Source organism: Salvia hispanica, chromosome 3 (genome assembly GCF_023119035.1).
Source record: "Salvia hispanica cultivar TCC Black 2014 chromosome 3, UniMelb_Shisp_WGS_1.0, whole genome shotgun sequence".
Lineage (NCBI taxonomy): Eukaryota > Viridiplantae > Streptophyta > Magnoliopsida > Lamiales > Lamiaceae > Salvia > Salvia hispanica.
The window spans coordinates 13,280,341-13,291,332 of record NC_062967.1 but is presented as its reverse complement, the minus strand read 5'-3'; the positions used below and the strand labels follow the sequence as shown (position 1 = coordinate 13,291,332).

Here is a 10,992-nt window from a genome sequence, read left to right as displayed (position 1 = left end):
TATTTATTACTAAAGCTTAACCCAACAAAAATTATTTCCCCACACAACAATGTGATTAGATTGTAACTGCCATTTTAAATTATCATAATTATTACTAATACAATTCTTAATTTTGAAAGAAGTTACAAATCCTATAATTATTATTAATACACTATATTGTTTAATACAAATATATTTTAAAAATATTCTAAATTAGTACTCAAAACACAACTTTTATATGATGAAGATGTATAGATAGATTTTCATTTGTAATACCCAAAATGATATATGGACAAATAAGATGCTTATTAATTATGATTCCCACCTTTATCGGTTATTAAATAATTAATACTTGAATTATAAATGCTATATTGATTATCATGCCCAATTATCAAATATTCAAATTAGTCCATAACTTATAAGTATTTCAGAATGAGGACAAAACTTATAAATATTTCAAAAGAAGGTCAAAACTCGCCTTTTATATATGTATAGATTTTATGGAATTAGTTTAAATTTTGACTGTAATTTTATTTTATTTTCTTTCTAAGTTTCTAAGATTTTCAAACCATTTATATTGAGTATTTGAACCCGTGACGTTCTTAAATTAGATTTATTTTAGACGGATCATGGGGTAACAATTTTCTACCCTTATATATGTGAAAGTTTACGATTAAGACATAATCTTCTTCTAGAGAATGCAAACCTGATTTCGAACACTAGATCATTAAAGGCCCTACTAAATCAATAGTAGTACTATTAAATAACATACAAGAATTCCATCTTAAGACTAAGTTTTACAATATGGGGGTGTTCGGTTTGCAAGATTGTATCCCAGATTAAATATATATAATGTGTTTGGTTCATGAGATTCAATTCCATAATTCAATTCTAGATGGATAATCATGGGATAATTAGTCATAGCTAACCAACCCTCTATGACTAAAATAATCTCACAACTCAATCCTAGATTGTCTTGGTATTATTTTATCTAGGAAATCAAACACCACCTATGTAGATAGAGAAGATAATTGTCTAAGCTAAAGAAGGGGATTCTTGTTGGACATATTTGTCCGAAAGTCTCATTGGTCAGATTCTAACAATTGATGAGTTGCTCATCTTACCATCCGAGTTGTACTTCAGATACCATTTCATATAATTCACGTAATGTATAGCATTATAGTAACATGTCGAACAGAATAAACATTCTCTTTATTGATGGAGTAATCATATATCATATAGTAGTATACCATCACCATATTATTGATGAGAAAATTATTGACACACACATAACTCTAAGGCCATCGATAATGTAACACTTCACGACCACCCTTTCTCATGGACAAGCCTCGCTCATCAACAATCCACGAACACATTAGGTCCTTACAATTCGTCAAATGATCTCTACCCGAATTGAAAAAAGTGAATCCTCCGTGCAACTTTCCCATAGTCACGTTGCACGTTAACATGCTCCTCTCCCCATCGAGATACCCACATTGGAATATTTGCGGGGAGCGACGCTTTATGGTCACGGTTCCTAAAGGCATGTAGCTCGTCGTGCACGTGGTGACCAATGACGTGTGGTACGAGCCATTGTAGATCTCAATGTCGTAGTCGTATATGTTGTCAAAACCAAAACCGATGGGTGAGATCGAAAAGAACAAGACAAGTAACATCTCTTTAGAAGGGAAGAAAAGGGCCATTTTTTTTTCTACTATGGTTTATGTTGTGAATGAATGACTATGCTAATTTATATATTTGACTAAGTCTTGCCATTTTTTAAAACTAGTAAATTATAGTTAAAGAAGGAGACTGAATTATTAGATTTAAAGTGGCTTCTATGCTATTGCGATATCGATCCTTATCTCTTATCTGATTATCTCATAGTCCATATATGGAAAATTGATACTAATTTATGTAAAATTACTATATTTTGTGAGAGGATAAATTGATTGAGTTAAATTGTCTCTTCTCTAAAACCTTGAATCTGACTAGTTGATTCAATTCCCATCAATATCGATGACACCCAAAACGTTAACTATGTCGGATTGATACAAACTTCGGACATTGTTTAAGGGTGAAAGAGTCTTTCTATTATTTTTCGGGATTTGTTTAATTTTTATAATTTTATTTTATTTCCTTTTAAGTTCCCAAGACTTTGAAACCATTTATAAATATTGAGTATTAAAATATGTGACATTCTTAAATTAGACTATTAAACTATAATAATGCTACCATAAAATAACACACGATACTTCCATAAGACTAGGTTTTACAAAATGTAAAGAGAGAAGACAATTTTCTAAGCTAAAGAAGTAGATTCTTGTTGGATCCTTCCAATCATCTCTTGTATTGCTGTGGCTATCTCATTCACTGAGCTGAGCTGGCATTCATCTTCTACCTGCATTTCATTTTATTTAACTATTTAACAACAATATTTTTCACTCTTTCAATTATGAATTTGGCTAATGCGTGCACTTGACCAACATGTCATATATATATTGACATTTTTCTATTTAATTAGTTGATGTAAAATATGAAATAAAATGAGTAGAAAACATACCTTAACACTGAAAGAGTATAAAACCGATTGATCAACGGTTGTGATGCTAAGATGGAGAATGTTGAGGCAAAGGGATTGAAATCCGGCCACCAATTTGAGGAGTTGCTTAGGGTTTTTCTTTGCTAGGATCTTGATGCTTGCATGACCCTCCATCATCGTCACCTCGATATCCGACCGCCTCTCCACCGCGACATTCGCCGTGATACAAGAGTTGCTACTTGATCTCCTAGTGTATAGTTGAGGGAAAGTGGAGAGTTGAAGTAGATGTTCGAGTTCTTTCACAAAATTGATCGCACCACCAACTATTGATGCTTGATCTCCCTACAATGTGACATTAAATTTAATATGAGTAATATATAATGTAATAGTACTATAGTATTTATGGCAAGTTATTAAAAATCGCATGAAATTTAGTCAAATTATGATCTGTCCCAAAATATTAAAAATTAATTGGAAAAACATGAAGATAAGATCAGTTCGTACAAAATCATTCACAGAAAAAGAATATAGTTACCTATGTATAGTAGTATATTCTGACGATTTTTCAATCAGACGACAACGTTTAACTCAATGGTTAACATAATCATACACAAAAATATATCCATAAAAAATATATATAAAGATTTATTTATGGGAAATGTTAAAAGAATAATAATTATTCCATGGTTTGAAATAGTTTTACCCTTTGAGAATAGGAAGGAGGCATCAAGGAGCGGAGGACGGTGAGGTAGTCGTTCATCTGGCGGCGGCGATTCCTCTCGATAGCGATGTGAGTCATCCTCTTCGTCTCGAGCTCCTCCTCGCTCATCGATGGCTTGCTCCTCCGCCTCTTGCGCCGTGCCTCCGGTGTGTTAGCCTTTTCTTCAACTCCGAACATGTTCAATTCCGTAGTGTAGTTGTAAATCATTGCTTCCATAGCCATTTTTTCTCTCTCTAAAGCACTGTTTGTTGTGTTAGTGAGGAAGGAATTGAGCAGACAAGGGCAGCGCACATATAGGAGAAGAAGGTGAGTTTGCAGTCTATTTAAAATAAAATTGAAAATGTTGACGAACAACTAGCTAGATTATAAATTTAGAGAGGGTCGCACTACAACTTTTGACGTGCCTAATTTCAAATTATGAAGAGAATAAGGTATTTAATATATTTAAATTGAAAACATTAGCTTGTTAACATTTCCCGATGTCTTCTCACTAGAGAGGACAAATATTAAAACATTCTCTTATATTTTATATTCCATAAACAACCCAAAAACAAATATTTTCAATTTGCCCAAGAATATTTTATCTTACATAAATTCATGATACTGCAAAAAATCATCAAAATTCTATTCTCTAAACAGCCCATTTTCATCAAAATTCTGCATAGGAATATTTTCTTTACATCAATTTGAACAGACATATTTTTAAATTTGCACAAAAATATTTTCTCTTGCATAATATGGTTACAATTTCTAGGTATGGAATATTTTCTCTTAGCATAAATTCCGAAACCGCACCAACAATTGAACGGCATCGATGAACGTTGTGGTTTTCTTTATTTTTTTAGTTTTTTTTACAAAAACTTCATTAATTTTGAAATTTGAAACTATCACTGGTCCATCGATCCTAACCCTTTTTGGTGGTGTATTTTCGTTCTTCATCTGACATTCATTACTAGCAACGATTGCAGCATTAAATCGTATATTACAGATTTAATTAAAAAAATTAATAATATGATATCGACGTATGATACATACTTCTATTTTTCAATAGTAATTCAAGTATATTAATGTCAAATAAGTACAAACTCAATAGTATATCCACAACAACAACCACGTTAGTGTTGTTGTGATGGTGTCCGATTACTATTGAAAAATAACAACTTGTCCCCAAATTACAGGAAATAAATGAAGGAGTTTTTACAGCTGGAGGGCTAGCAATAGCTGGTTAGGGTTTTGAGTCTAGACCCTAATTACCACATTAAAAATTATTTGCTTAATTCCTTCAATTGGCCTCTAATAAGGTCATCCAAGAAGGAAATTAATGTCAGTATTTATCCTAGTTCTAGTTAGGTTAATTAATGTTAGTATTTGCTTAATTCCTTCAACATGAGTATCATATCCTAAGGGTCCCTTTGGTAGTTTTAGTTAGGTTAATTAATGTTAGTATTTATCCTAGTTCTAGTATTTATTATGAGTTAAATTATTTTTTAACCCGTGTTATTTTTTCGGCCGGTCTTGTTTTTCATGTTTTGATGTAATAAATCGGTGTTAATTAATCTATATTGAAAATTCAATCATGATTACTAACTTAAATTATCTTACTACCCTCAAAATTTCACCCTCTTATTTTGATTGAGATTCACTAGGGCAATTTTGTGCGATTACAATTTAAACGTAAATAGTGCAAATTATTATGCCAAACATAGAGTTAAAATATTTGTTTTATTCGTCTAACATACCAAACAACCACTTGTGTTATCTTATTCACACAAAACTAAATAAACTACTCCCTCCGTCCCACAAAGATAGTCCCACTTTGACCCGGCACGGGTTTTAAGAAATGTAATAAAAAGTAAGTTCAAAAAAATTAGTGGAACGTGGGTCCTACTTTTATATATTAGTTTTATAATAAAGTGTGAGTAGAAATGAATTAGTGGAATATGGGGTCCACAACCAAAAATGGTAAAAAGTGAAATGGAAAAAACTTTGTGGGACGGACGGAAATGGAAAAATGGAACAATCTTTTGGGACGGAGGGAGTATCTTGTTTTAACTTACATTACAAATTCTAACTCGGCTACCAATTGAGACCTAACTTTCTAGGGTGCCAAGCAAGTTATGGTACACATTGCTATGATCGATGGAACATTTTCACAAGTCTACTCTTCGTAGCCCGGATGGGGTACACCGGTTGCAAACAGGACGTTAAGATGTGGATCGTCATGTTCTATGTCATGTCATGTTCAATTTGTGATATTCAGAATAAGATGTTCGTTCTAAAGATGGAGAAGAAGTGTTTATTTTGGCATCTTGATACATGGATTAGAGGATATATGGTGTCCCGATCCTATTTTCAACGGGTGACTTGTGAGATAAATTCAATTAGTTCAGCGACTATAAGATTGAGATGTGCACGAAGAGGCGAGATGGTTTTTTGCCTAGGCTTTTGTGTGTGGTTGTATTTCTTTGGCAAAACCTTAATAGTTGTCTCATTGAACTCTTGCTCATTATTTTCTGTGATTTGAATAAACTTTTCTAACGTTAAAATAATGCCATCACATTTATTTCTTGTTCTATTAGGTACTGTTAATTTGTTATTTAATCAGGAGTTCACATGCATCTTCATATTTTTCTTCTGCGACAGATAATTAAAAGGTTAATGAAGCATAGAGTTTGAGTAAACACTACTAAAAAGCCTAGTCTACTTCCATCTAAATCCAGATGTCTTATACTAATTGCTTGTTAATTAATATTTTCAACAAGCCAGCCTCACTAAATAGCTTTTGACATCTTATACACTTGGAAACCAGTATGATGAATCAAGAAACCCAACATAAAATACTTAATTACGTAGGGTAGTGTTATATTGCTAACTCAATTATTAATTGCTAACTACAACTCAATAATAGCCATTAGATATTCAAATTAAAGGTCTAGATCATTAACCACAAAATGTCAATACGATCAACAAAAAACGTCAATAAGGATATATGATTAATTCCAATAAAAATCAATAGGGGTATTAATGTCAAGTTAGTTTATAACTAACTTTTAAAAGAAATCCCAAAACTTTAAATTCATATAACATATATCAAATTAAAGATAATTTTATAAGGATTCCAACGATATACTACATGCATATGTTCCGACGTCAAAATTTGAAAAAAAAAATCTAGAATTTTCGTATTTTTCATACACAAGCTAATGTCAATACAGCTAAGATAATATGTCAATATAAAGCATATACAATGTCAATCCTAAAATTGTGTTGACATTCTCAAAACATTGTGTTGATATTTTCGAAACACTATATTGACATTTTCATCTAAAACCCTAATTTGGCGTTTTTTTTTTAAATTTTTCGATTTAATTAATAAAAACGAAAATTACACATGGCAAATTGTAGATCACACGTTTTTTAAAATCATGTGGCCTTAAATTAGTTGTAGTTAGCAATTAAATGATGAGTTAGCAATTGATCACTCTCCTAATTACGTATATATCAACTTTTATTATTAAGATTACCTGTCGCGATCTTGTATTTCCAAATCATATAAAGCAATAAAAATTTTAATGAAAATATTAATACAACTGAATTAATTTAATATAATAATGATACTATAAATTATTCCTGCTTGGGTCATTTTTTTTCTTTTATTTTTTATTGTATACTTTAATTTGGCAATACCCATATGAATTTTGGGCTTGGAAAATTGGGCTGTTGTGTACGGCATGAGTATTGAATCTAAAGCCCGTGAAAGAAATAACCATGCTTCTTTGTAGACATCCGCCGGGCCGGAAATTGGTTCAGGTTCAAAACCGGCGGATTTCTACCAATTTATTTCCCGGTTTTGAGCCGAAATAGCTAGTTCACGGTTCAAAAATATCAAAACAAAAGTGGACCATCCAAACGGTGTAACGATTCAGCCCGTTTACAATTATTTTGATTTCAAATTATGACCACAGACCACCAACCCGATTCCGGGTCAAATCGTCGCTTGCGATTTAACCATGCATCTCTACTTCTTTGCTATCTCCTATTAATTTATATATATTTGATACGATTTAGTTTATAATTGTGCCAATACATACAAATGTTACTAGTTTATAGTTTGTACAAGAAATAACCAAAATCTTTACAAAATATGTAACCTTAAATCCAATCCAATACATCATCATTATATATGAACTTGAATTCTAGGTGTCACTTAAATTACAATTTTAGTAAGTACTTGAAGAAGATATTATTACAAAAAAAATTGATGTTGGCCCTATCTCTTTATCAGTTTATGCAGTGTTTCTTGAATCTGACCACTTGTCCACATGCATAGTTGCCTTAGCCGCCTGCAGAATTCAGACATACATTATCAAATTGTGATCAATAATAATAAGACACATTTGAGCTATTTTTTTTTTATCATTTTTCATTCTGAAAAATATTCCTATACATTTGTTTTTTTCCTTTTATCTTTTCTATATGTCTGAAATATACCTTTCATGCACCTAGACTATTTACTGGTACACTTTAACACAACTACATTTTTTTTCATTGACATAATGTATACAGGAATGACAACCAATTGAAATGTTTATTTATAGTAACACACAGTAAAAATTAAATAATACTATTAAAACTAATTACCTCTTTTTCCCAGTCACATCTTATTGTAATAATAGCAAGTATTAGTGTCTGAACTGCAGTTCCACCGAATATCATACCAGCCCAAATTCCCTGAAAAAAATAGGAAAAAATTAATCCAATCCAAAATTGTTAATTATGTGTATTAATTTCAAAATTATGATATGCATACATACCATAACTCCTTGGTCAAATACCCATCCCATCAAAACTCCAAGTGGAACTCCCACCAAATAGTAGCACCCTAGGTTGATGTATGCCACGTATGATTGCCATCCAGATCCAACGGCCACCCCTTCATCATTCAAACACCTTCTCAATTTCATGTTTTCAACATGCTTTTTCTATTCAATAATTACGATGCAAACATTTATCAACTCTGATTTAGTTAATAATTTTGAATGTGAAAGAACATGCAATGTGTACATCAGGACAGTAAATATTACATTTAATAGGATTGTGTCATCCATATCAAAGTAAAATCAAAACACATGTGATCAGTACAAAATTTAATGACATTAATTGAATAGTAAGCGATCAAGGGGTAGTAACTCATATCACGGGAGGAAACTTCGCGCAGAGTTCTATTACTATTAATGGGTGGCTCCGGGATTTCTTATGGGCACAGGCATCCCAGGTAATTCAGTCTTATGGTTCTTCATTATCTGCATATGGCCTTTTTTTCCTAGGTGCTCACTTTGTATGGGCTTTTAGTTTAATGTTTCTATTCAGTGGACGTGGTTATTGGCAAGAACTTATTGAATCCATCGTTTGGGCTCATAATAAATTAAAAGTTGCTCCTGCTACTCAGCCGAGAGCCTTGAGCATTGTACAAGGAATTTAAACTTATATACTATTCCTAGTATTTTCTTAAACTTCATTTTGTTCTATGACGCAATTCTATTCATTAAGTTTCGATTCGTCGTCTACTTACCACACAGATAACATATCAAAATCGATCGTTCACTATACTACTTTTCAACTTCGTATTGTTCTATAATGCAATTTTAATCATTAAGTTGTTACTCTTCGTAATCTACTTACCAGACGGATAATGCATCAACTGCGATCGTCGCGTTCTTGAGATTTCCGGTCATCACAATCAGAATCCTATAGTACCAATTCTCCAGACTAGTCCATTTCAAGAAAAAAAAAATTAAATCAATATTTTATAAACAAAAGTAGTCAAGATAGATAGAAATGAAGAAGGGGAAGGAGAAAGACCATAGCATGACGCCGGAAGAAGCCGAGAGCTTGAGGAAATCCCACAGACCGCAAAAGGCCTGGGTCGAGAACCCGGTCCACGTATGGGGGCATCCGCCACCGACAACGTAGATGAACTGACCAAACACCGTGATCCACCACGAGATGTTGAGGGTGAAGGCGGTGGCCACGAGGCCGAGGCTGAGGCGGTAGACGAGGAGGTAGCTCATGAGCACGTGCACGATAAACGAGACGAGGTTCACGTACGCGGTGACGCTGTTCTTGAGCTGGCTCTGAAGGAAGCGCTGCAGCGGGAACGTAAAGGCGAAGCTGAAGTGGAGCGGGATGAAGACCAGCGCCACCGTCCCCGACAGCTCCGCCACGTCGTCCGGCTGCCCCACCGCCTTCAGGATCGGGGTGGCGTAGAAGAAGAGCGGTAGCAGCGCAACGCAGCACGCGAAGAGCACGATCCACGACCGCTGGAGGTAGATCCCCAGCATGTAGTACTTTTTCGCCCCGAACGCCTGGCCGCATAGCGTCTCTAGCGCGCTCGCCATGCCTAACTGCCATCATTACAGACCAAACATGAGAATTCAGACCGAATCTAATTCTCATCATATTTGACCAATTTGACCAATTAATATGTTGGAGGAAAAACTAATATGTTTTAGTTTGACATTTATTGCTATATCACTATTTCTATTAGTTTAATTTCATAATGAAAATACTAATGTTACAAACTCCTCCTAAAAGACCAGTCTATGACATTGGAGTCGGTAACGAGATGTTTGGTTCGGATTACCAGGAGGCCGAAGTCGAAGCCGACTATGACATTAGAGGCGATGGACATGGCGGCGAGCTCGAGGTCGCCTAGGTGGCCGGCGAAGGCCTGGGTGATGACGAACATGGTGTACGACGTCATGCGGCTGAAGATGGCGGGGCCCACGATCCGCCATAGCTTCTTCGTCTCCACCCAAACTCTGCTACTCAGCCGAGGGTTGTCTCCATCTTCTTTTTCTACTAATTCAGTGCTCTTTCCTCTGTCTTCCAACAATGGTACCTTGAGCTGTGTTTCACCATTTTCGCTTGTGTTTGACATTCTCTCTCACTCTTGACTGACTGAGAAGAGAACAGAAGAGAAGGGAAGAGAAGAGAAGATCTTGTGATTAAATAGCAAATTCTTGGACCTCATTACTCATCAATTCAATTCGTATTTTGCTTTAATTTTTTATGGCCCCACCAAATGCAATTGGTTGTTTAGTTACCAAAAGTGTTTTGAATTGAACTACCAATATTTGATAAGAATCAGTCATGTGCTCATTTTTAATACTACTGCTACTGTGTCAATTAAAAATATTAATAATCAGTGATGTGGTACGTTTTACTACTATAATTGATTATGTGCTATGTCGGCTAACAAAGTTTAATTTGTCTGCAAATTTTTAAAATTTTGCATAAATTTTGCGTAAAAGTTTGGTTATTTATAACAATATAAAAGTTTGTGCGTAAAATTAGAATTTTGAGAATGTTTAAGAACTTAAAGGCAAAAAAACCTTGCTAAAATTGATTATTTATATTTATAATTAAGGATGATAAAAGTATAACTTTTGAGTTGAAGAGTATAATAATAATCAACTATATATAGTAATGAAAATTGAAAATAAACAATAATGATAAATAACGAAATTTTGTAGGTGTAATAGTTTACTCGTATACTCTATATTATGTTATTAACTATAATAAGACGTGAGTCGTCACAAAACAAAGAATTGATCTCATCTTCATTGGTCACGTGATCTACTAGATATATATTTCTATAAAGTATCTATACGGAGTATATAGATAGACCAATATATACAATGTATTAGTAAGTTTTTTTTCTTTATATTAAGATAGACCTATATATACA

The 10,992-nt window shown here is 33.6% G+C and overlaps 2 protein-coding genes across 2 annotated transcripts; both read right to left on the bottom strand.

The window, feature by feature from the left end:
• Positions 1-2,220: 2,220 nt before the first annotated feature.
• Positions 2,221-3,423, bottom strand: LOC125209057 (transcription factor bHLH96-like). Its single transcript, XM_048108648.1, has 3 exons — positions 3,225-3,423; positions 2,543-2,863; positions 2,221-2,380 (listed from the first exon to the last, which is right to left on the bottom strand). Exons 1-3 carry the CDS (start codon positions 3,417-3,419, stop codon positions 2,282-2,284), a joined length of 615 nt encoding a protein of 204 aa, XP_047964605.1. The 5' UTR covers positions 3,420-3,423; the 3' UTR covers positions 2,221-2,281.
• Positions 3,424-7,365: 3,942 nt separating this feature from the next.
• Positions 7,366-10,248, bottom strand: LOC125209323 (protein DETOXIFICATION 27-like). The gene is made up of 6 exons (XM_048108925.1): positions 9,886-10,248; positions 9,105-9,646; positions 8,925-9,011; positions 8,057-8,192; positions 7,884-7,973; positions 7,366-7,585 (listed from the first exon to the last, which is right to left on the bottom strand). Exons 1-6 carry the CDS (start codon positions 10,180-10,182, stop codon positions 7,529-7,531), a joined length of 1,209 nt encoding a protein of 402 aa, XP_047964882.1. The 5' UTR covers positions 10,183-10,248; the 3' UTR covers positions 7,366-7,528.
• Positions 10,249-10,992: the final 744 nt, after the last annotated feature.